General features: G+C 38.1%; 1 protein-coding gene across 12 annotated transcripts in view; it reads left to right on the top strand.

Moving 5' to 3' along the window:
* The window catches only part of LOC127873555 (E3 ubiquitin-protein ligase MIB1-like), a 123,131-nt gene that overhangs the window by 91,729 nt on the left and 4,184 nt on the right, over positions 1-27,218 (top strand). For all 12 annotated transcript variants that reach the window (XR_008046250.1, XR_008046245.1, XR_008046249.1 and 9 more), the window contains exons 14-21: positions 6,814-6,958; positions 9,125-9,211; positions 12,094-12,222; positions 18,466-18,647; positions 21,314-21,503; positions 22,357-22,435; positions 22,766-22,852; positions 24,509-24,612. Coding sequence is in view for 1 of the 12 variants with exons in the window: in XM_052417431.1 (XP_052273391.1) it covers positions 6,814-6,958; positions 9,125-9,211; positions 12,094-12,222; positions 18,466-18,647; positions 21,314-21,503; positions 22,357-22,435; positions 22,766-22,852; positions 24,509-24,612 (1,003 nt within the window). In the remaining 11 variants the exon portion in view is untranslated. The remainder of the gene's footprint in view (positions 1-6,813; positions 6,959-9,124; positions 9,212-12,093; positions 12,223-18,465; positions 18,648-21,313; positions 21,504-22,356; positions 22,436-22,765; positions 22,853-24,508; positions 24,613-27,218) is intronic.

Here is a 27,218-nt window from a genome sequence, read left to right as displayed (position 1 = left end):
TGCAATTTGTAGGTCTGGATGAGAGACAAGAGCGAACTTGCAATGCCCTCATTATCCCTGGTTTCTGTAACCAGAATTCACACTGGCAAGAACAAGAAATAGGAACCAGGCTCTTAGAAAATGGGGCTTAATGCTTGTGCGTTAAGTGTCATGCCAGGTTAGCTTGTGCAGTCTGCACAGGCTAATCAGGGACAACAATTTCCAGCTAAACTGCAAAGAAGAGACTTCCTTTAAACAAAAATTCCATGAAAGGGGAAAGTGTAATACACAAGCTATTCTGGGACTGTAGTTTAACCCTTACAGCGCTGGAAGGCTTTTGCAAACAGTTTGGATCCAGATGAGAGGCCACAGAAGGTGGCGTCTCATCAGGATCCAACTGTTTGCTATTCTGATAGTATTCTTTGAAAAAAATCAAAGAAAATGCTAATTTTAGAAATTCTGCAGACAACATTTTAGCAGACGACAAATTTCCCAGCATGCAAAGGGTTAAAAATGCATTAAACCCTGTTTTCCCAGAGCAGTGCTCATTTGTTTGTTTTGGGTAGCATTTCTGACAACATTTTGTTTATAGGTAGATGGGAAGGGATTCATTTCAGTTTTCTTTAAACAAAAATATTATTGATACTACATGTCTCCTTAAATAAGAACTTGAAGCTATTATTACTTTTTTTTACATAAAAAATGTTGACTTAAACACATAATTATGATACAAAAAACGCAACCAAAACTTAGAATATCCTCATGTAAAGGAATTGTCAAGGTTTAATCAGGTAACCTGACACCAAAGTTGATATTTTTAGCCTAACCATGGCCTTACTGATATAGTAGGTGTCTTTTCTCTGATTGTGTTGAGTAATGAAGAAAGTTGATTAGGTTTGGCCCTTGGTTTTCATGGTAAATTAGATTGATGAGGAAAAGCTGTACATGTTGGCTTTGCTCTTGAACAAAATGTGTTAAGTGTTGTCTCAGATTAGCCTGTGCAGTTCGCACAAACTTATCAGGGACTTCACTTTCCACTTAAATGGAAATATCTCTTTGAAATGAAAATCCAGTGTGGCGGAAAGTGTGGTCCCTGATAAGCCTGTGTAGACTTCTCAGGCTAATCTTGGATTACACTAAACCCACGCATAAAGCCCAATTGTCTGAGAGTCTTGGATTACACTAAACCCATGCATAAAGCCCAATTGTCTGAGAGTCTTGGATTACACTAAACCCACACATGAAGCCCAATTGTCTGAGAGTCTTGGATTACACTAAACCCACACATAAAGCCCAATTGTCTGAGAGTCTTGGATTACACTAAACCCACGCATAAAGCCCAATTGTCTGAGAGTCTTGGATTACACTAAACCCACGCATAAAGCCCAATTGTCTGAGAGTCTTGGATTACACTAAACCCACGCATAAAGCCCAATTGTCTGAGAGTCTTGGATTACACTAAACCCACGCATAAAGCCCAATTGTGTGAGAGTCTTGGATTACACTTAACCCACGCATAAAGCCCAATTGTCTGAGAGTCTTGGATTACACTAAACCCACGCATAAAGCCCAATTGTCTGAGAGTCTTGGATTACACTAAACCCACGCATAAAGCCCAATTGTCTGAGAGTTTTGGATTACACTAAACCCACGCATAAAGCCCAATTGTCTGAGAGTCTTGGATTACACTAAACCCACGCATAAAGCCCAATTGTCTGAGAGTCTTGGATTACACTAAACCCACGCATAAAGCCCAATTGTCTGAGAGTCTTGGATTACACTAAACCCACGCATAAAGCCCAATTGTCTAAGAGTCTTGGATTACACTAAACCCACGCATAAAGCCCAATGGTCTGAGAGTCTTGGATTACACTAAACCCACGCATAAAGCCCAATTGTCTGAGAGTCTTGGATTACACTAAACCCACGCATAAAGCCCAATTGTCTGAGAGTCTTGGATTACATTAAACCCACGCATAAAGCCCAATTGTCTGACAGTCGTGGATTACACTAAACCCAGGCATAAAGCCCAATTGTCTGGGAGCAAGGCCCATTTTCTCTGTTGAATTACCGTAATAACTCTATGTTTTCGGACACTCTAAGTTTTTGGACACCCCCTTTTTAACAAAAATAATTATTTTTCGTGACTCTTTATTTTCGGACACATGAGTTTTCGTCCGTAATTTATGTCTCTAAGTTTTCGGACAGTATATTTTACAGCGCTATTTTACCAAATTTCGAACCTGTTTTCGATATCTAATGACACTTCTATCATGGGGTTATACAACCAGATTAACATCATAAAACATTGCGGGTGCATGCCTGAGGGCAATGGACCATTACATTTACGTTATTGGGTAAATAACCTTGTAAACCGGTATTAAACAATGGTTTCGCCTGATAGCATTAGCGTTATGACAATTACCAGGGGTAGTGCCAATTAACAGTTCAATTATCTACCGCAACGGTACTACCCCTTCTCAGTAAAATAACTGTGACAGATACTAAATGTTTCAAATTGTGATGCACCCTATAACAAGGTTTACGAACAATGGAAGGTGTTACACAACAACTATCGGAAATGAACAAACAAAGAATTCATAGTTTCATAGTTTGCTTTTTTTATTGCGTTAATTACAGGTTCATACAAGCGTGTATCGGTACATCACATGTTCATTTTTGAACTCGTTGGTCAAAGTACAAACTTGAAGTAACTTTCTGTCAAATAAATTAAGCATTTACAATTTTTTTAAATGCAGTGCAAACATGTATATCTGTAATTTATACTATACGGCATGGTATTTTACAAGCGCGTGCTATTACCGGTAGTCGTTGATACAATTGACGCTATATTCGGACACTTCCATTTTCGACTCTAATTTTTCGGACACCTGTATTTTGTTAATATTTTTCGTATCTAAGTTTTCGGACATGAAAAAAAATTATTATTTTTAAGTGTCCGAAAACATAGAGTTATTACAGTAAAGTGGATGCACTAACTATTGTATCTGTTATGATCCAACAGTGTCTTGTTGAACTCTCACAATGTCAGCTTGTTCTCTTGCAATAAATCCTTTTTCTTGTTAGAAAAGGCTTTTGGTCGTTTTGTGCACTTTTATTTATAGTTATATAGTAATAAAAATATCATCTTCAGCTTGTCATTTATGTGATGTAAATGAAAACAAAATACTGGATTGTTTGTCCCCCTGGACTTGAGTTTGTCTGGTTCATAATACAACCCTAGTTAAACATCTTGGAAAGATTGCTGAACACTCCTTGAGAGAAACAGTATATTTGTATTTGTTTCAGTGCAGTTGGGTGATGCTATTGTTTGAGCTGCTTTCAAGGAAAACTAGAATTAATGCATGTGAGTAAAGTGTCGTCCCAGATAAGCAAACGCAGTCTGCACAGGCTAATCAGGAATGCTTTTATGGGATTTTTTTCTTTAAAGAAAGTCTTTTTTCAATCCAAAGTCCAGTCTTGGCACAAATTATCCTCCTTGATTAGAATGGGAACTTCACATGCTAATCTGGGTTGACACTTTACACACATGCATTAAGCCCTGATCTGGGATGACACTTTACACACATGCATTAAGCCCTAATCTGGGATGACACTTTACACACATGCATTAAGCCCTAATCTGGGATGACACTTTACACACATGCATTAAGCCCTAATCTGGGATGACACTTTACACACATGCATTAAGCCCTAATCTGGGATGACACTTTACACACATGCATTAAGCCCTAATCTGGGATGACACTTTACACACATGCATTAAGCCCTAATCTGGGATGACACTTTACACACATGCATTAAGCCCTGTCTGGGATGACACTTTACACACATGCATTAAGCCCTGTCTGGGATGACACTTTACACACATGCATTAAGCCCTGTCTGGGATGACACTTTACACACATACATTAAGCCCTGTCTGGGATGACACTTTACACACATGCATTAAGCCCTGTCTGGGATGACACTTTACACACATGCATTAAGCCCTGTCTGGGATGACACTACACACATGCATTAAGCCCTGTCTGGGATGACACTTTACACACATGCATTAAGCCCTGATTTTCCAGAGCTAGGCTGCTATAAATTTCCCATAATTGACATGACGCCTTATCAGTGATCGCTCCGCCCACTTAATCACGTGGCTCAGCGGGAAGAAAACATAGACAAGCTAACACCAAAATGGCTTCTTTGCCTATAGACTGCATATAGATTTACGCGATATGCCGGATGATTTTAAGGACTTGTTTAACACCATATTACACTTGTAAAGGGGTTGATGCCATTAAGTTATTCTGCAAATGCAACAATATACGATTAAAGAGAACATCAGCTATTTATAACGGGTAAATCGGTACATTAAATACGCTCTCAAACGCTTGCGCGCTTACCGAAATGGAACCCGTTATTACGTGTAATGGTGGTATTTGCAATAAATTAACACTTCACCGTTATATACCCGTGTTATTAACAAAATGATTACCGAAACATTCCCCCCTACCCGTGTATTTGACACGAAATAGCGCTTTATAACTGGGAATTCGGTGAAGTTTTACGCGCTTTCTGACGCCGGGTGGGTACCTCAATCCCACATGTTATTGCGTATAAAAGTGATATTAATCATATTAAACATTTCTAATGGGACATTTATCAATCACTACAATTTAAAGCGCAAAAACAACACAATAAGTTTGGACATTGTCTGATATAAAATTAGCGTTGTACGAAATGGAATATGGTCAGGCTATTATAAATTAATAAGGCTACCAATATCAGACGCTCGCGCAGGTACCGACTTCCCCAAAGTTACCGCATTTATTGTTTAACTAATATCAGTAATAATAACTCTTTTACAATAGCATTTATCGATACGTCTTTATTAAAATAATAACAAAATGGTTTTCACTTGTTTCTGACACACACAGAAACGCGATTTTTAATGGGGATTTCATAAAGTTACACGAATTGGGTACCAAAATTCTCAATTATTTTACATGCACACGTGACATAATACAAACTTAATAATGCTTAGTTATTGCTTATATGACATTTCAAGTTTGTGAAATAAATTAATGTTCTATAAAGGGGATCTCGGTAATTCTTGAAGCTTCCCCTCGCTCTTGTCAAGACCGCATTGCCGCGTTGGAAATGGTATAAATTTAATTCATCTAACTTATCTTTCTGGATACCAAATGTCAGAGTTGCATAAACCCTTTTTACACCGTTTTTGCCATATTTCATTTCCGTTTTTTTAATCCGAACAAAATAAACGAAACTCGTTTAAAAAATGAGATCTAGGCATTCGAGCTCCTAGTGTGGATTAAAAGCGTTTATTGGTGACACCACATGAGTGCAAATGTGTAGATACCGTTAATAAGATAATATATCACATGTCACCTTCAAATAACATGTATGATGTCAGTTAAGTGCATAACTAGCAGAGTTAAATAAAACACAGCATGAATTAGGCTTCATGCTGGGTTTTATTTCTCTTTAAGTAATGCAGATGAACCTCGCTTCTGACCTAGTAACTGATAAAACTATTTTAAAAAAGTGAAATATTATGTGATAATCAGATCGATAACATAAACTATTTTAATCTGCTAGTATATCCGATAAAAATATATTATTATTGTCTTTGACAGTGTTGACGTTCAGTTGTTCCTGGTGACGACCGCATGTATTTATACATCTCTTACACTTCTCAAGATCTCTTTTCGGCTTTGGAAACGATATAAATTAAATGTCACCAACTAATCTTTCAGGATATCGATTGTCCGAGTTACATAATCCCCATTGACACCGTTTAACCATTTTTAATCGTTTTTTTTAAGAGGAAAAGAAAAGAAACTCATTGGAATAAAAGTGAACCTAAACATGTAGCTTGTCTAGAAAATGGCGGACAGGTCGTTGCTAACGAGTGCGCCCTATTAATCGATTGCTGATTGGTGGATCAATTCTAGTGGGCGGAGCGATCAATGATAAGGCGTCATGTCAATTGGTTCATGAATCAAGATTTCCTTTGTTATTCCGTGCTTTTCTTAGCCAGTTTTTTAAAGTATTTAACCAGTCTCTAAGTGTTATGGACTGGGAAGCTCAGTTGGTAGAGTGGTGAAATACAAATCCAAGGATGGCGGTTCGATCCCCAGCCGGCCACTTAACTGATATGAAGATTGGTTATGAAATCCTATGTACTGCCTTTCTCAACCTACCCCTTATCTAAGTAGGGCAGTTGCCAGTTACTGGCATAAGTATGTGCACTTTGTCCCAATAACCAGTTAACCCAGGGTTGCTGTGATATGACCGCCATACTGCCAAAACAATGCGGAAATAACAAATTTAACAAACAAAACGAAGTGCTATGGGTATCCATTTTTCCATAGTTTCCAACCAGTGGGTGATTAAATTAAAATATCCTTTGGTTTCTCTTGCTACATGTATTTCCTAAGCCCAACAGTTGATATCCTGGTTTTCTCTTTTAGTGCCATGCTTATCCTGTTGTCCAAAGTTCCCTGCCAAGTGATTGATATCCTGGTTTTCTCTTTTAGTGTCATGTGCATCCTGTTGTCCAAAGTTCTCCATCAGGTGATTAATATCCTGGTTTTCTCTTTTAGTGCCATGTGTATCCTGGTTTCCAAAGTTCTCCATCAGGTGATTGATATCCTGGTTTTTGATTTTTCAGCGTCATGGGTATCCTGTTGTCAAAAGTTATCTACCAATGGGTGATTAAATCAAAATATCCTATGGTTTCTTTTGCTATATACATTTCCGATTCCCAACAGTTGATATGTTGGTTTTCTCTTCCAGTGCCATGCGTATCCTGTTGTCCAAAGTTCCTCGCCAGTGGGTGATAGACGAGAAGAAGGATGACGGCTACACCGCACTACATCTTGCAGCCCTCAACAACCATGTGGAGGTGGCAGAATTGCTGGTCCATGGAGCAGCATCAGATGTAAGATCTGTGTACCAGACTTTAATTCACCTAATATTTGTTCTCTTTGGCAGTAGTGTGATCTCAACATAATTTCCAATAAGCCTTTTTATTTCATATTTTCAAGTAGTTTATAGAGAAATATCAAGAAAATGATAATTAGCTGTTTTAATCAGTGAACATTAACAGTGAAAATTATTGATAATTTTCACTGTAATACTGTGAAATGACGTTGTTTTCATGACGTAACAAGGTCATTATTTCAGCAAAAATGTATCAAACAATCATGTGTAAGCCACACATGAAAATAGTATTTTCTATGATCACTCTTAAATTAAAATCAGTATTCCACCAAATCAAACAAATATCCTCTATACCACACAGATATGCATGATTGAGATTCAAATGGTGAAGATGCTTTCAAGGTTAAGGTCACCGTTTCTGAAAATGGAAAAATGAAAAACAGAAATATGGTTTCAAATCAGTAATTTAAAAAAACAAGCTATCGAAGAATATGGTGTTTGGAATTTCTTGTCTTTTGCCTATATGTTAAGTTTCTTATATTTGACTGCAAAACTATTTTTTGCTCTCCTGAGAATAACATGAACATGGTGAGCTTTTGTGATTGCCTTTGGTTATATTGCCTCATCAACATTTCGTTGCTGTTCTTCGAAAACCGTGTAGGTCAAATTTGGCGCAAAATGTTATTTGTTTTTATAAGAACGGCGGGTTCACGGGTCATTTTCTGCGAAAATACTGGATTTCATATCCAATTGGAAGGCATAGATATGAGCACGTGAGAAAATCCTGAACACTCATTGGTGCACTAATTGTTTCTGCAAAAACTGCGTAAGTCAATTTTTCCAACTTTTCAAAAAACATTTTTTAAATATTTTTTTAAGTTTTAAAATATATTAATTTAGATAGTCTTAATCAAAATGGGCATACTTCTTATTTATGAAAATATAAAGCCTGTAGTTGTCATTTTAATTCAAAAAAGGAATTATGCATTTTTCCTTTTAATATTTGGTTCAATTCTAAAAATGGACTTACGCAGTTTTCGAAAACGTTTTTTTTTGCCTATTGAAAAGTTGTAAAAACTTACTTACGCGGTTTTCGAAGAACAGTGACGATTTATCTCTTTCAATCTTCATGAACCTTAGTCATACCATTTGTCCCAATGATATCCTGGCTGAGTTTGAAACTGGGTCACTTGAGATCAAAAACTAGGTCACAAGGTCAATTCAAGACAAAGCTTGTTGACATTCCATAAGTCACATTTCTAGTTTGATTTTCATGAAACTTAGTAAGAACATTTTTTCTTATGATAATTTGGTTGAGTTAAAAATGGTTGTTCTTTGTCGAAAAACATGGCGGCCAACTGGCAGGGCAGCAATCATTTTATTAGCGAGGCTGTTTTCCGCCGTCCGCCGGCGTCGTGCTAAAACCTTAACATTGGCTCTAAAATGAAAGTGCTTCCACCTACAACTTTGAAACTTCATATGTAGATGCACCTTGATGAGTTTTACATGCCACACCCATTTTGGGTCACTATGTCAAAGGTCAAGGTCACTGTGACCTCTAAAAAAAAGCTTTGGCAGCCGAGCGTGGCACCTGTTATGCGGTGCTGTTGTTACTTTGGTGAAACCTTGTTAACACTCTTAAAGTCACATTTTTTAAATCCAATATTCATAATAGTAATACTTGGTCAGAATATTAATTGAAATTATATCTTGGGCTAGTTCAAAAATGGTTCACGCCCTTTATAAACATATCTGTCATGAGGCAAGGCAGTTTTCCTTATAGGGTTATAATGAAACTTGTTCACACTGTATTTGCCACATTTATTGTCCAATGTGAAACTTGGTCAGAATATTTGTCCCAATGAAGTTGCTGTTGAGTTTGAAACTTGGGTCATGTGAGATCAAAAACTAGGTCATAAGGTAAAATCATAGAAAAAGTTTGTTAAAACTCAAAAAGGCGCATTTTAAGTCAACTGTTCCTAAAGCTTGGTCAGACCATTTGTTTTACTGATATCTAGGCTGCTTTCAAGAACATATGCCTAGAAATTAATTGTGTATGTTTCATAAAGTACTTTTATTAGTCTTAACTCCACCGTCTGATAATTTTTTAATTTCTTGGTGTCTTGGATGTCTTAGGACATATGGCCCTGCTATCTGGTTTCAGCGCAAAGCCAACCTGGACATACAGAATGTCAACTTACAGACAGCCCTTCATCTGGCAGTGGAGAGGCAGCACACACAGATTGTCAGGGTGAGGCACTTGTCCACGCAGTAGTTGCCTTGTCCACGCAGTAGTTGCCTTGTCCACACTGTAGTTGCCTTGTAGTTGTGCTGTCAGGGTGAGGCACTTGTCCACTCAGTAGTTACCTTGTCCGGGCAGTAGTTGCCTTGTCCATGCAGTAGTTGCCTTGTCCACGCAGAAGTTGCCTTGTAGTTGCGAGGGGTGTCAGGGTGAGGCACTTGTCCATGCAGTAGTTGCCTTGTTCATGCAGTAGTTGCCTTGTCAACACAGTAAGTGCCTTGTCCACGCAGTAGTTGCCTTGTCTATGCAGTAGTTGCCTTGTCCATGCAGTAGTTGCCTTGTCCATGCAGTAGTTGCCTTGTAGTTGTGAGGGTTGTCAGGGTGAGGCACTTGTCCATGCAGTAGTTGCCTTGTCCACACAGTAGTTGCCTTGTCCATGCAGTAGTTGCCTTTTCCATGCAGTAGTTGCCTTGTCCACGCAGAAGTTGCATTGTAGTTGCGAGGTGTGTCAGGGTGAGGCACTTGTCCATGCAGTAGTTGCCTTGTTCATGCAGTAGTTGCCTTGTCCACACAGTAGTTGCCTTGTCCATTCAGTAGTTGCCTTGTCCACACAGTAGTTGCCTTGTCCACGCAGTAGTTGCCTTGTCCATGCAGTAGTTGCCTTGTCCACACAGTAGTTGCATTGTCCATTCAGTAGTTGCCTTGTCCACGCAGTAGTTGCCTTGTCCATGCAGTAGTTGCCTTGTCCACACAGTAGTTGCCTTGTCCATGCAGTAGTTGCCTTGTCCACACAGTAGTTGCCTTGTCCACACAGTAGTTGCCTTGTAGTTATGAGGGGTGTCAGGGTGAGGTACTTGTCCATGCAGTAGTTGCCTTGTCCATGCAGTAGTTGCCTTGTCCACGCAGTAGTTGCCTTGTAGTTGTGCTGTCAGGGTGAGGCACTTATCCACGCAGAAGTTGCCTTGTCCAAGCAGTAGTTGCCTTGCCCACGCAGTAGTTGCCTTGTCCAAGCAGAAGTTGCCTTGTAGTTGTGAGGGGTGTCAGGGTGCGGCACTTACTTGTCCACGAAGTAGTTGCCTTGTCCATGCAGAAGTTGCCTTGTCCACACAGTAGTTGCCTTGTCCACGCAGTAGTTGCCTTGTAGTTGTGAGGGGTGTCAGGGTGAGGCACTTGTGCACGCAGTAGTAGCCTTGTCCACGCAGAAGTTGCCTTGTAGTTGTGCTGTCAGGGTGAGGCACTTATCCACGCAGTAGTTGCCTTTTCCATGCAGTAGTTGACTTGTCCATGCAGAAGTGTCCTTGTCCACGCAGTAGTTGCCTTGTCCACACAGTAGTTGCCTTGTTCATGCAGTAGTTGCCTTGTCCATGCAGTAGTTTCCTTGTCCATGCAGTAGTTGCCTTGTAGTTGTGCTGTCAGGGTGAGGCACTTGTCCACGCAGTAGTTGCCTTGTCCACGCAGTAGTTGCCTTTTCCACGCAGTAGTTGCCTTGTAGTTGTGAGGGGTGTCAGGGTGAGGCACTTATCCACGAAGTAGTTGCCTTGTAGTTGGAGTGCTCTGGAAAAACTGGGCTTAATGCATGTGCATAAAATGTTGTACCAGATTAGCCTGTGCAGTCTTCACAGCCTAATCAGGCATTACACTTTACGGGTATACTGGATTTTCTTTGAGAAGAGACTTGAGAAAAAAATCCATATATTTTCTGTGCCTAATTCAGCCACTGGTACAAGAGAAAAGTGTAACTGGACAAATATGGTGGACATCCACAAACAGATATAGTTTTTTGTGCCTATTTAGCAGCTGGTGAGAGATATGTGTAACCTCAAATGTGCATACGTTAAGATATAATCCATGGAACAATGAAATAATCCCTTTTGCAGCTTTGTTGTTTCTTTTTTTCCCTAAAATGGAAGGCAGCCCTTTTACCAAATCATGAAAAAGCCAAGGAATTGAATAAAAATTATAATAATTTACTAACAATCTAACATACAACAAAACAACATTCCATTCAGTGTGTTTTCATCCATCTTGAAAGTAGTGCCTGCTCATCATGGACAGCATATAAGCACATAGGTGAGTTGAGAAGCAACCATCGCGGACAGTATGTAAATATTACATGGCTGACAGGGTGACAGTAAATTTGTCAACTTGAGGAAATACTGTCAACCAAGGCGAAGCCGAGGTTGACAGTATTTTTCCGAAAGTTGACAAATTTACTGTCACCCTGTCAGACATGTAATATTTATTTTATTATAACGAACAAACTTTTCAAACATTAACAAATTATTAGAACCATGAACAATTTTAATATTCAATAATTGTATTTTAATACAGCAATGAATAACCATTTATATTTTGATAACAAAAATAAAAGTACACTGGTTAAGACAGTCATTTTCTTATCACTTGATTACGCAATTTATGACGTTGTAAACAGTCGACAAAATGGCAAGCAATATTGCCAGCAAACGTTTTTCAACGATAAGCGAGGAGGATTTGAAGGTTAACACAGTCAATTTCTTATTACTTGTTCGGTATAATAAAATAAATATTACATGTCTGACAGCGAAAAGGCAAAACTGCGTACTGCCCATGCGCGAATGGGACAGTATAATTTTCGAACATTCCGCACGTGGTTGCTAAGGCAGTAATTTTTGTGTACATTAAATTTTTTCCCGCTGGTGGCACGTGATTGCTAAGGCAGCAGGCGACAGTACTTTTTGGACAGTAAATTTTTTCCCGCTGGGTCTGACAGTATTTCTATGTCACGATGGCCTATGGGAGTTTAGCATTGTGAATGAAAGTGAGGTATAATAAAATGGAATGTACCACAGGCTAGGAGAATGACCGAGCACTATCAATTACTGTCATCATTTGCCTATTTCCTATTTCAGCTGCTGGTTAGAGAAAGGTGTAACCTCAATGTACCAGACAAAGACGGTGACACTCCACTACATGAGGCCCTGAGACATCACACCCTGTCTCAGCTAAGACAGTTGCAGGACATGCAGGATGTTGGAAAGGTATGTTATAACTAGGATTAGACCCTTCCACAGGCTTGCCAAAGTTAGAATATAGAAATCTTCTAATTTTTATGTCCCCCACCACTTTAGTGGGGGACATATTGTTTTTGCCCTGTCTGTTGGTTGGTTGGTTTGTGTGTTTGTTTGCTCAAACTTTAACATTTTGCTATAACATTTGCAATATTGAAGATAGCAACTTCATATTTGGCATGCATATGTATCTCAAGGAGCTGCAAATTTTGAGTGGTGAAAGGTCAAGGTCATCCTTCAAGGTCAAAGGTCAAATATATGGGTCAAAATCGCTCATTTAATGTACACTTTTGCAATATTGAACATAGCAACTTGATATTTGGCATGCACGTGTATCTCATGGAGCTGCACATTTTGAGTGGTGAAAAGTCAAGCTCATCTTTCAAGGTCAAAGATCAATGTATGGGGACATGGTGTTTCAAAAACACATCGCTTGTTTATGGTATTAAATGACAAAAAAGTTGTAGCCAAATACAATTTTCTTTTGTCCAATTTGCTAATTTGTAGCCATCGGCAAATTTATCCAAAGGCAGAGTGTGCGCTGACATTCTGCAGAACTAAATATACGGTTCTAAAACATTTTTAGCTCACCTGATTGCTCAGGTGAGCTTTTCTGACCGGTCTTTGTCCGTCCGTCCGTCCGTAAACATTTGCTCGTTAACACTCTAGAGGCCACATTTCTTGTCCCATCTTCATGAAACTTGGTCAAAAGCTTTGCCCCAATAAAATCTTGGCTTCAAAGATTTTGAGTTCGGAGTTCAAAACTGGGTTGTGCCGGGTCAAAAACTAGGTCACTATAGGAAAAAAAAGAGAAAAACCTTGTAAACACTGTAGAAGTCACATTTTATGTTCAATCTTCATGTAATTTGTCAAAATGTTTGTCTTAATGATATCTTGATTGAGTTCAAAAGTGGTTCCTGTGTGTTGAAAAACATGGCCGCCAGTTGGTGGGGCAGTTTTCCTTATTTGGCTATAGAGAAACCTTGTAAACACTCTAGAAGTCACAATTTTAGCCCAATCATCATGAAAGTTGGTCAAAACATTGTTTTTATTGATTTCTTGGACGATTTCGAAAATGGTCCAGAAACATGGCCGCCAGGGGGCGGGGCAGTTTTCTCTATATGTATATAGTGAAAACATGGGAACACTCTAGAAGTCACATTTTTGGTCCAATGTTCATGAAATTTGGTCAGAACATGTGTTTTTTGGATATGACAGTTGAGTTCGAAAATGGTTCGGATTGGTAAAAAAGCAGGGCCGCTGGGAGGGGGGGGGGGGGTCATTTTCATTATATTTATATAGTAATAACAGCTTTTGAACACTATATAATTTATAATGTCAAGGGAATTAACTGCAAATGAAAAATTATGTTGAATTGACAGGGTTGTCTCCCTTTTTAAAATATTTGTTTTAAGCGCATTAAGTGGAATTAATTTTAAATGATAGTTTTACATTCTGGAAGATAGCAAACTTTTGAATATGTTTTTTATTGTTTGATGATTCTGTACAATATGGCATTCTTTTGTCAAACAATTAAAGCGAGACTATACGATTTTTAAATGTGTTTAATTGTAATATATTGATAAATACATGTTACAATAACACAAAATAGGCAAGACATTGAAGACGAATTTCATAAAATGCAGCAAAGACAAATTAGCGCCCCGAGCTGATGTTGACAAAGATATTTCGTACATATTTTCCTACAATAACCGAAGGATTCGTCTTTTTATTAGGATCGGAGTTAGTGTTTGTGTGTCGAATGAATAGACATCGCTGCAGGAATTTAAAAACAACCATTAAACTAAATTAAGATTCACATCGTACATGCATGATATACATTCTGGCGAATTCAACTGTACAGACAATTTCGATTTCAGTATTAAATATCTCGCTTATTTCGCATTTTTTGACACATGTTCTTCTTAAGTTTTATTTTAAATTATATTGAAATGTATGACCTTGTTAACACTCTAGAGGTCACATTTATTTTCCGATCATCATGAAACTTGGTCAGAAGATTTGTCCCAATGATATCTTGGATGAGTTCGAAAATGGTTTTTGTTGCTTTAAAAACATGGCCACCAGGGGCGGGGAATTTTTCCTTATATGGCTATATACAGGCCTTGAAGAATTTTTCCAGAGCCACTCGCCCTGCAGGGCGAGTGGGCCTGACAATCCACTCCCCCGTCACTTTCATCTACTCGCCCTGCATTAAAAAAAATAAATATCTATATTTATAGTTTTGATGACCTTTCTTTCTGTTCCCTGTCTCCACCACCTTGAAGATATTTTGAAATAGAACACTTTTCCATGCTGAGTTTTAATATTTCAGGTGAATTTTTACTGAAAGACACGCTTGATTGACAAATGGTTACAATATGGTAAATTTTGGCTAAGGCTTCTGATAAAAAAATATTATGTTTATTTATAATTATTTTTTCTTTTTATTTTTAATTAAATATAAGAAGTATTATAATTAACCATTTTTTATTTTTTTTAAATAATATTTACATTAAAATGAAATTTTATTTTTCACGGAATGACCAATATATTTAACTGTGTTTTTCACTTTAAATCGATTAGCTGACAGCACTGACACCTACAAAAAGAGCGCAGCCGATTTCGAGAATTATTTTGACTGTGCCCGTTACGTCATTTTTCAGTGTCAAAACAGAGTGCAGTTTCTTTGTGTACTAAACATATTTTTTGTTCTTTCGAAAAATTGCTCGCAATTTGTATTGATGTGGCAGGAGTTCTGGAACTGAATTTATATTTCTCAACTTGAAAAACAGCACTCGCCAGGTCGGTTGAGTATTTAACAAACTTTACTCGCCCGACCATCAACTTCACTCGCATATGCGAGCGGTCCAGTGGATTCTTCAAGGCCTGGCTATATATGGCTTTTGTAAAACCTTGTTAACACTCTTGAGGCCACATTTATTGTCCAATCTTCATGAAATTTGGTCAGAAGATTGGTCTCAATGATATCTTGGATGAGTTGGAAAATAATTATGGCTTCCAATGGGGCGGGCCATTTTTCCTTATACGGCTATAGTAAAATCTTGTTAACACTCTAGTTTTATTTAATTCAGTTGCCCAATCTTGAACATTTGTTTCCTTGATACGAGAGTTGAGTTAAAAATGGTTCCGGTCAGTTGAATAACATGGCTGCTTGGAGGGGGGCAGTTTTCTCATTATGCCCCCCCCCCTTCGAAGAAGAGGGGGTATATTGTTTTGCTCATGTCGGTCCGTCCGTCCACCAGATGGTTTCCGGATGATAACTCAAGAGCGCTTATGCCAAGGATCATGAAACTTCATAGGTACATTGATCATGACTCGCAGATGACTCCTATTGATTTTTAGGTCACTAGGTCAAAGGTCAAGGTCACGATGACCCGAAATAGTAAAATGGTTTCTGGATGATAACTCAAGAACACTTATGCCTAGGATCATGAAACTTCATAGGTACATTGATCATGACTCGCAGATGACCCCTATTGACTTTCAGGTCACTAGGTTAAAGGTCAAGGTCACGGTGACCCTTAGCAGTAAAATGGTTTCCGGATGATAACTCAAGAACGCTTATGCCTAGGATCATGAAACTTCATAGCTACATTGATCATGACTCGCAGATAACCCCTATTGATTTTCAGGTCACTAGGTCAAAGGTCAAGGTCATGATGACCCGAAATAGTAAAATGGTTTCCGGATGATAACTCAAGAACGCTTAGGCCTAGGATTATGAAACTTCATAGGTACATTGATCATAACTCGTAGATGACCCCTATTGATTTTCAGGTCACTAGGTCAAAGGTCAAGGTCACGATGACTCAAAATAGTAAAATGGTTTCCGGATGATAACTCAAGAACGCTTATGCCTAGGATCATGAAACTTCATAGGTACATTGATCATGACTTGTAGATGACACTTATTGATTTTCAGGTCACTAGGTCAAAGGTCAAGGTCACAGTGACCCGAAATAGTAAAATGGTTTCCAGATGATAACTCAACAACGCTTATGCCTAGGATCATGAAACTTCATAGGTACATTGATCATGACTCGAAGATGACCCCTATTGATTTTCAGGCCACTAGGTCAAAGGTCAAGGTCGGGGTGACCTGAAAGAGTAAAATGGTTTCTGGATGATAACTCAAGAACGCTAATGCCTAGGATCATGAAACTTCATAGGTACAATGATAGTGACTCACAGATGACCCCTATTGATTTTCAGGTCACTAGGTCAAAGGTTAAGGTCACGGTGACCCGAAATAGTAAAATGGTTTCTGGATGATAACTCAAGAATGCTTATGCCTAGGTTAAGGAAACTTCATAGGTATATTGATCATGACTCGCAGATGACCCCTATTGATTATCAGGTCACTAGGTCAAAGGTCAAGGTCACAGTGCCAAATAACATATTCACACAATGGCTGTCAAGGTCACGGTGACTCAACTTAGAAAAATGGTTTCTGGATGAGAACTCAAGAATGCTTACACCTAGGATCATGAAACTTCATAGGTATATTTATCATGACTCGCAGATGAAATAATGATGAAACTTGACCAGGATGTTTGTCTGGACAATATCTAGGTCAAGTTTGACATTTGGTAAAGATTGAATGAACTGACACCTCTCAGGTGAGCGAACTAGGGCCATCTTGGCCCTCTTGTTAAAGTTCAGTATCTGTGTCTGCATAGCCTGCCAACTGAATTGTAAACTTAATAATATGTGTCTATTTGACAACTTGTTATGCCCCCAGATCGAATGATCGGGGGTATTTTGTTTTTGGCCTGTCTATCTGTCATTCTGTCCAAAAACTTTAACCTTGGTCATAACTTTTGCAATATTGAAAATAGCAACTTGATATTTGACATGCATGTGTATCTAATGGAGCTGCATATTTTGAGTGGTGAAAGGTCAAGGTCATCCTTCAAGGCCAAAGGTCAAATACATGGCTTTAAAGTGGCACAGTAGGGGGCATTGGGTTTCACATACACAGCTCTTGGTTATAGCGTGTTATTTTGAATGTTCTAAGCAATAGACTTATACTAATAACATTAATGTTTTTGTTTTTTTTAAAACACCTATCACAACTTACCAAAGAAAAAAGTACATATTAACCCTTTTTTTTTTAATCAAAAGGAAACCATAAGATAAAAAAAGTATATATTGGCATATCTTGTAGAACATGTTTGAACATTATTGCTGCTACATGGTATCACTTTGTTTTATGATCATATGCATTTATACATTGTATGTCTTATATTGAATTTAAAAAATAAAAATATTGGGGTCACTAGGTCAAAGATCATGGTCACTGGCACAATAATTGGGAAAAGCAATTCTGATCAATAACTTGTCAACGAATCGAATGATTGGCTTGATACTTCCCATGCGCATTGGCTTTTGACAGTAAATGACCCCTATCAAAATTGGGGTCACTAGTTTAAAGCCCTGTTTGGAGGGACATATGACTCCGACCGCGGAACACTTGTTCATCATGCCATTTTTAAAATGACTTGCTACTCCTTAGCTGGAATGTGAAGGTCACACATACATGTCACAAGTAAAATATGGCCATGAAAACAGCTTGTCTTTGACATAAGTTGAGTTTTGAGAGGATAGTGGAATATGGGTCATCAGCATCTTCTTATAGACACATGTCTTGTTACAAATTGAGCCTTGTTCTGAGAAAACTGGGCATAATGCATTTGCGTAAACAGTCGTCCCAGATTAGCCTGTGCAATGCGCTCAGGCTAATCAGGGACGACACTTTCTGCTTTTATGACATTTTTCGTTTAAATGAAGTCTCTTCTTAGCAAAAATCCAATTTAGGCAGAAAGTGTCGTCCCTGATTAGCCTGTGCAGACTTTACAGGCTAATCTGGGACGACACTTTACGCACATGTATTATGCCCATTTTTCTCAGAACGCGACTCATTTCACCCTCATTCTAGGAAAACTGGGCCTGTGAAGTCCGCACAGCCTAATTAGGGACAACACTTTCTGGTTTAACTGGATTTTCATTTGGAAGAGAGTCCCTTCAAGCGAAAACTGCCACATATGCAGAAAGTGCTTTAATGATAAGCCTGTGTTGATTGCACAGGCTCATCTTGGATGACACGTTACGCACATGCATTTTTACCTAGTTTTAGAGGGAGGCTCATTTAACTGTGCTCTTTGATTAACTGTTACCTTGCATTCACAGCTCTTGATGGGACTTGGGACACCTGGCGCTGACAAGAAGTCAAGTGCCTCGATTGCGTGCTTTCTGGCGGCAAACGGGGCGGATCTGAACATCAAGAACAAGAAGGGGCAGACCCCCCTTGACCTCTGCCCTGACCCTAATCTCTGCAAGGCGCTCGCCAAATGCCACAAGGAAAGACTGAGGTAGGCATAATCTTTTTGGCATAATCTCTGTAAGACACTCGCCAAATGCCACAAGGAAAGACTGAGGTTGGCATAATCTCTGTAAGGCACTCGCTAAATGCCACAAGGAAAGACTGAGGTTGGCATAATCTCTGCAAGGCACTGGCCAAATGCCACAAGCAAAGTCGTCTTAGGTTGGCATAATCTCTGCAAGGCACTCGTCAAATGCCACAACAAAAGACTGAGGCATGCTTATTATAGGATAATTTAAATATTTTGGAAACAAAAGAACTATAATATTATGTTCTAAATACTTACTGCAAAATCATATTTGTCAGCATGAAATTTTGTTGCTTTTAAAAAAATGACAGTTTTGTTGGCATATATCCCTAATGTATTGGTAACTGGACACATGCCACTTTTTATGCCTGCCCCCCCCCCCCCCCCCAGTAGGGTGGCATATATCAGTTGAACTGTCTGTCTGTCAGTCTGTGCATCAGTCTGAATACTTTAACATTTGCCATAACTTTTGCAATATTGAAGATAGCACTTGATTTTGGCATGCATGTGTATCTCATGGAGCTGCACATTTTGAGTGGTGAAAGGTCAAGGTCATCCTTCAAAGTCAAAGGTCAAATATTTTACTTTAAAGTGGCGCAGTAGCGGGCATTGTGTTTCTAACAAACACATCCCTTGTTTACTATGTATTTCCGATTGGAAGCACTAATGCTATTTAAAATTAATTATTCTTGCAAATATTGAAGATTAATGTATTTAAGAATTTCATATCACAAATGTATGTCTTGTTTTTGGAAGTGAAACATAAAAAAATGGCGACTATTATACTTAATAACAATTACATTATGAATTTTTCACAATTTAGCAGCCTGGATAGCGTTGTATCAATGTATAATGCGCACAAACATTTTCATTTGATATTTGGAGGTAAAAACTGTGCGTTATACATGGTTACTTGAGGTATGGAATAGCTTTGTATTTAAAGACTAAATGTAATGAAGTTTCAAGTGAATTATGTGATACCTTGCTATTTTAAGACTTGATGTAATAAAGTGTAAAGTGAATTATGGGATATCTTGTTATTTAAAGACTTGATGCAAGGAAGTTAAGTTTAAAGTGAATTATGAGATATCTTGCTATATAAAGATATGTAAAGGTGTAATTGAAAGTAATTGCTGTGAATAATACAACCTGCATATCCATGTATTTACTTTGTCTGAATTACTTATTTCTCTCTTGCTTGTGATGTTTTACTTGCATTTTAGCAAACAATATTTAAACAAATGTTTATGCACAAATAATAATGAACTTCAACATGAAATGTAGATCAACATGTGGAGCTTGTCAATTATTCAAAAGGTAGGTGGCAAATTTGCAAGTAACAACATTACAACGTTAGACACTGCCATCAAGGAGCTAGTTTTCAATCCTTTATTTGATTTAAACAACATATTTTGACACTTGGTAAATGTTCTTGGTATCAGCTAGCTACTAAGCGATTAAAACAGGGCAATAATGGTTTAATGGAAGTTTTAATGGAAATCGAAGATAGGAGAACAATGATAGCCAAGAGACTACCATATTATATTGGATTCTGCGTTAAAATTTAAAAGAGCATTTAATTGGATTTACAGTGTTTGTATGCCCCCGGTAGGGTGGCATATAGCAGCTGAACTGTCCGTCTGTCAGTCTGTGCGTCAGTCCGAAAACTTTAACATTGGCCATAACTTTGCAATATTGAAGAAAGCAACTTAATATTTGGCATGCATGTGTATCTCATGAATCTGCACATTTTGAGTGGTGAGAGGTCATCCTTCAAGGTCAAAAGTCATAAAATACAATCCAAGGGAAGTAATAAGCTTTAAAAGGGAGATAATTTTTAAACCTGCCAAATGATATATTGAAATTATATATTGAAATTTTATTTCAAAGCGGCGCAATAGGGGGCATTGTGTTTCTGACAAACACATCTCTTGTTATGAAATATTTCTAAAAATACAGAATTAATCTGAATAAGATACTACAATAATTCTGCAATTATTTTTATATCGCGAGATGCCATAAATAATTTGGAACTTCTATGTGTAGACGAATACAAATATATATTTTTTTAATTTGTAGAAATTGATAGCTACCCGTAGTTCAGTAAATGTTGACAAAATCTGCAATCATTGAAATTTAGATGAGGCCCAGTACATTTGATATTTCTAGATCCATTGAATATTAAGTATGTACAAAGAACTCAATGGTGGCAATATAAATTATCATTATTGTCCAAGAGAATCTGAACCAATGAGGTAAAATTTTACTGACTTTGCTATGTAATAACCTTGAGGCAAAGTTGCAAATAGTTCTTGTTTTTACCCATAATTTCAGTCCTGGAGGGGCCTACAATGTCGCCAAAATTTGCGACCATTGACAATACCCCTGAGGCCCGGTTTGTGTGCATATTAAGGCTCATTGAGCCTCATTCTGGGAAAACAGAGCTTAATTTATGTTTGTTAAGTGTCATCCCAGATTAGCCTGTGCAGTCTGCACAGGCTAATCAGGGACGACACTTTCTGCCTAAAATTAATTTTCCTTAAGAACAGATACCTGTTAAGAAAAAACAGCGGACTGCACAGGCTCATTTGGGACGAAAATTTCAAACATGCATAATTTATATTCAGTCCCGGAGGTGCCTCCAATGTTGCTATCATCCGCAACGACCAGGAGACGCTAGAAGAGTGCATGGTGTGCTCAGACCTGAAGCGTGACACGCTGTTCGGCCCCTGCGGTCACATAGCCACCTGCTCCCTGTGCTCCCCACGCGTCAAGAAGTGTCTCCTCTGCAAGGAACACGTGCAGTCTCGAACCAAGGTTAGATTCTACCTGAAAATGTTTGTTGATCGTTTCCCACTCCGAAGCAAAGGTAAAATGGCTAAATGCAGCCAGCATAAAACCTGAACAGCCTTCAAGTAACTCGCAGGCAGCCTGTTCAGGTTTGATGTTGTTTGCTTCTTATCAGTATCTTATAGTTGGAAATGAAGTCTTTAAAACTTGAACCTATTTTGAATAGTGTTTAATTTAATTTGATATTCCATGATATCTGAAGAACTGAAGTATTATGATGCTGAACATTTGTAGACTCAACTTACCTTGTAACATCATATGATGTGTCCTTAGTAATTTCCTATGTCTAAGAATGCTTGTACTTTTTGCCATTTTGCTATTTGGTGAGAATCTAAATTACCAAATTTAATCTTTAATATCTGGATGATAATTTATCTTTACTCTAAGGAATGTTGGTTACTTCGTTGTTTGAAGTCATATTGCATATTGTTTCTCAGTTAAAAAATTAATAAAAAAACAAAAAACATTTTACTTACATTCACAAATTGTTTACATTTACATGCTTTCCAATGACACATCAAATACCTACAGAATTGGCATCATACGAGTCTTGCTCTGGGGAAAATGGGGTTTAATACATGTACAAAAGGTGTCCTCTCGGATTTGCCTGTGCATTGTACATAACAAAAATACAATAAAAACAGAAAGTGTCATCTCAGGTTAGCCTGTGCAAACTGCAAAGGCTAATCTTGGATGACACTTTAAGCACATGCATAAAGCCCGGTTTTCCCAGAGGGCAACTCATATACATGCTTTTCAAATACCTACCTATTTGTCATAATCTCTTAAGTGTTGGCCCCTATTCTTTCTTTGTTTTCAGATTGAAGAGTGTGTGGTGTGTTCTGACAAGAAGGCCTCTGTTCTTTTCAAGCCCTGCTCCCATATGTGTGCATGTGATGGTAGGTGTCAAAGCTTTGAAGTTAATTAATTAGTCTTCTGTCCAAAGTGGGATGTGGGTAATAGGATTACCGTTCGTCCATCCATCAGTCCATAAGATAATTTTGGCAAACTTTTATATGCATTTATATGCATAAATTCATATTCTGCTCATATTAATGTTGTATGATGATTATCAGTAAGTGTTTCAAAGCATAACTTTGTTATATTACATTTATTTAGCATATACTTAACATAGTTTTACATCAGACATTATATTAAATGATATTGTATTTGTCTTGGAAATACTTGACTATATGTACAAAAACATATGTGTTAAACCCTCATTACAGGGTGTGCTAGTCTGATGAAGAAATGTGTCCAGTGTCGGGCCTCCATTGATAAGCTGGTGCCCTTTATTGTGTGCTGTGGAGGAAACCGTAAGTTTGTCTTGTATAATGGACTCTGAAGTATGATCATATTGTAAGCTAATCCGAGAACATTCTGCTCAATGTGAGCTTTTGTGATCACCTATTGTCCGTTGTTATCCCCCGACATAGGCAGAGGGATATTGTTTTGACGTTGTGTCCAGATGTATAATGGCGGGGGATATCCATTCAACGAATTTGCTTGTTTGTCATGCTTTAGCAACATCTGCTATGTTATAAATTTAGAGGCTGCTTTCAATTCCCAATCTTCATGAAACTTTATCAGAACATTATTCTTAAATACATCTCAGTGGAGTTTGAAACTGGGTCATGTATGATAAACTACTAAGTCTAAGAAAAAGTTAAAGGAAGGCTTGTGAACTCTGTAGAAGAAATATGCTTTGCCCAATCTTCATGAAATTTTTGTCAAAATATTTGTTTAGTGACATCTTGGCTGGGTTCAAGACTGGGTCATGTGGGGTCAAAAACTAGGTCACTAGGTCAAATTGAATAAAAAGCTTGTGAATACTTTAGAGGATGCCATTATTTCCCAGTCTTCATGAAACTTTGTCAGAATCTTTGTTCTAATGATATCTAAGAAGGCTTTGAATGAAACTGTGTCACATATTGTACAAACCTACATGTAGGTCACTAGGTCAAATTAAAGATAAAGCTTGTGAATGCTATAGAAGCAACGCTTATTGCAAAATCTTCATGAAACTTGGCCCCCATGATCTCTCATCTATTTTCGAAACTTGGTCTCTGGGTCAAATTTAAGAAACAGGTCAAAGTCACTGGCTCACATGTGTTGACATCAAGACAACGAAGTTAAGCTGTATGTTTAGGAAAAATAAAAAATGGGTTATACAGTCTCTTTTCAGTATAGAACAACCCAATATCTAACAATTGTGCATGATATCATTTTTCGGTGTGTCAGGAACTGTATGAACTTTATGACTTTACTCCCATCTGGAAAATAACTGACCACTTTTTATACTATTACAAACAAAGTTCAGGAAGGTTATATATGAGGTACCTGGTTAGTAAGTATGTCGGTCAGTCCACATAAAATTTACAAGTTTGTAGTTGAACTTTTTCCGAAAATGTATTTAATAGAAACCTCAATTATAATATCAACATTAATTATAGATATGCAACCAGCAAAAAAACATCAACAGACAAGCCTGTAAGTAACTTACAGTCAAGTTTGATACTGTTTGCTGCTCTTCAGTGTCTTAGTGTTGAAATTGAAGGCTTTTATACTTGAATCTAGTTTAAAAGGTCCCTAATTTCTTTGGTCTTCTAAGGGACTACATACGCGTCAAAGTGGGTATATAAGTGGTAAAGGGTTATAACATTGCACTACAAAAGGAACACAGACTTTGTATTATATGAGTCTTATTCTGGGAAAACTAGGCTAAATGCATGTGGGTAAAGTTTCATCCCAGACGAGCCTGTGCCATTTGCACAGGCTAATCAGGGACGACATTTTCCCTTTTTAAGGAATTTTTCGTTTAAAGGAGGTCTCTCTTAAATCAAAATGCAGTCTAGTTGAAAGTGTCATCCCTGATGACTGCACAGGGTAAACCGGGACGACACTTTATGAAGATGCATTTAACCCCATTTTCCCAGGATGCGGCTCAATTCTGTCAGGTTTCTATCTTGCAGCTCCCCCAGTGCCCCAGCCAGCCGGCATCATGAACAACGGGGCCAAGGACACCACCAAGGACATTCAGAAGCTGCAGCAGCAACTGCAGGACATCAAGGATCAGGTACACATGCACTCAGTGCTTCCACATGCCGTAACTAGGAACGAAATATCATGTAGCCGTGTCCCTGGAAAAATGGTCTTTATGCATTTGCTTCATATTCTTTTATCAACCAATCTCATGTCATAATTTTGGTGACATGAATTCATTTTTAGCTCATCTATTTTTTGAAAAAAATATTATGAGCTATTGTCATCACCTTGGCGTTGGCGTCCGGTTAAGTTTTGCGTTTAGGTCCACTTTTCTCAGAAAGTATCAATGCTATAGCATTCAAACTTTGTACACTTACTTACTATCATGAGGGGACTAGGCAGGCAAAGTAAGATAACTCTGGCGTGCATTTTTACAGAATTATGTGCCCTTTTTATACTTAGAATATTGAAAATTTTGTTTAAGTTTTGTGTTTAGGTCCATTTTATTCCTTAAGTATCAAAGCTATTGCTTTCATACTTGCAACACTTACTAACTATCATAAGGGGACTGTGCAGCTAAGTTATGTAACTCTGACTGGCATTTTGACAGAATTATGTGCCCTTTTTATACTTAGAAAATTGAAAATTTGGTTAAGTTTTGTGTTTAGGGCCACTTTATTCCTAAAGTATCAAAGCTATTGCTTTCATACTTGCAACACTTATTAACTATCATAAGGGGACTGTGCAGGCAAAGTTATGTAACTCTGACTGGCATTTGGACGGAATTATGGGCCCTTTATACTTAGAAAATTGAAAATTTGGTTAAGTTTTGTGTTTTGGTCCACTTTACCCCTAAAGTATCATAGATATTGCTTTCATACTTGGAACACTCACAAACTATCATAAGGGTACAGTAAAAGGACAAGTTGCATAACTCTGGTTGTCATTTTTACGGAATTATGGCCCTGTTTTGACTTAGCAACTTTGAATATATGGTTAAATTTTGTGTTTCAATCCACTTTACTTCTAAAGTATCAAGGCTATTGCTTTCAAACTTCAAATACTTCATGCTATCATGATGTTACTGTACCTGGCAAGTTGAATTTTACCTTGACCTTTGAATGACCTTGACCCCCCCCCCCTCCGAATCACCACCCCCCCCCTAATTTTTTTAATTTTTTTAAAGATCATCTCACAAATGACCACCACACCCTCACACTATACTATACCCCCCACCCCCCAAATTGGTTTTTTTTTTGTAACGGTTAAAAAAACACAAATATATATTTTTATTATTTTATTTCATTGACACTTTGACAAAACTACTCTTACCTGACATACCACAATAGACTCCACCCAAACCATCCCCTGTGCCCCCCCCCCCCCGAATTCCCCCCCTATTTTTTTTTATTTTTTTTAAGATCATCTCACAAATGACCACCACACCCTCACACTATACTATACCCCCACCCCACCCCACCCCACCCATTTTTTTTTTAAACGGTTAAAAAACACAAATATTTTTTTTTTTTTTATTTTATGTTTGAAATACTGTCCAACCATCGCACCCAAGAATACCCCCCCCCTCCCCCCCTTCCCCCCCCCCCCGAATTCTCCTCTATTTTTTTTTTTTAAGATCATCTCACAAATGACCACCACACCCTCACACTATACCCCCCCCCACCCCAAATTTTTGTTTTTTTTAAACGGTTAAAAAACACAAATATTTATTTTTATTATTTTATGTTTGAAATACCGTCCAACCATCGCACCCAAGAATCCCCCCCACCCACCCCCCCCCCCCGATTTTTGTTGTTTATTTTGCATTTTTTTCTGCATTTTTGGAAGATAATGTAATAAATGTCCACGCCCCCACACTATACACCCCTCTTCACTCCACCCCTCCCTCCTTTGTGATTGAAAATGAGAGTCCCTTCACCTTTAAAAAGAAAATAGATGAGCAGTCTGCACCCGCAAGGCGGTGCTCTTGTTATGACATCACACCATTCAATTTTTTTTAAATTATTTTGTTATAATATAAAAGCTTCGTTTTGTTCATTTATTTGTGGAAAAAAATCATCACTCTTCATTTCATACAATATTTTGTACAATTGCCCATGACAATTATCAGTAAGCCTTCCAAAAGCTCACTAAGCAACATGCCTGAATTTGTTTTTTTAAAAAAGGTGTGAAGAAGCGACATTTGCAGTCTTTAAAAACATCTTGGCCACAAGGTCTGGTAATTACTGGCCCAAATTCAAGGTGCTACTTGACCTGAATTAGAGTATTCAGGATATTTTTCCTGGACCCCGACTGGCCAACAGACTTAGGCCTAGATTGGTCATGGCAGATCCTGTATGTCTTCAATCTCATTTTATATGAGCCTCACTCTGGGAAAATGGGTCTTAATGGCTCATATAGTGTTGTCCCAGATATGCTTACTGCACAAGGTAATCTGATACAACACCAGTGCTATCCACAGGATTTTTTGTAGGCGCCCAGGGGCTGTTAGGGGTGGGTGAAGATGATTTTTTTTTACATTTTGCAACAATTTGATAGGTTAGACGACAGGCATTTTTGCAAACTTTGCCTGATGGCTATCTGCAGCTTCTGATAAAATACACTGGTCTGTAAAATTCAAGCCCCTGGGATTCTCTGGAAACTGCACACGTGTATTAAGACCCATTTTCTCAGAAC

The sequence above is a fragment of the Dreissena polymorpha genome, chromosome 3 (assembly GCF_020536995.1).
Source record: "Dreissena polymorpha isolate Duluth1 chromosome 3, UMN_Dpol_1.0, whole genome shotgun sequence".
Lineage (NCBI taxonomy): Eukaryota > Metazoa > Mollusca > Bivalvia > Myida > Dreissenidae > Dreissena > Dreissena polymorpha.
Note: the sequence above shows the minus strand (reverse complement) of the source record. Positions and strands in the feature narration are given on the sequence as shown.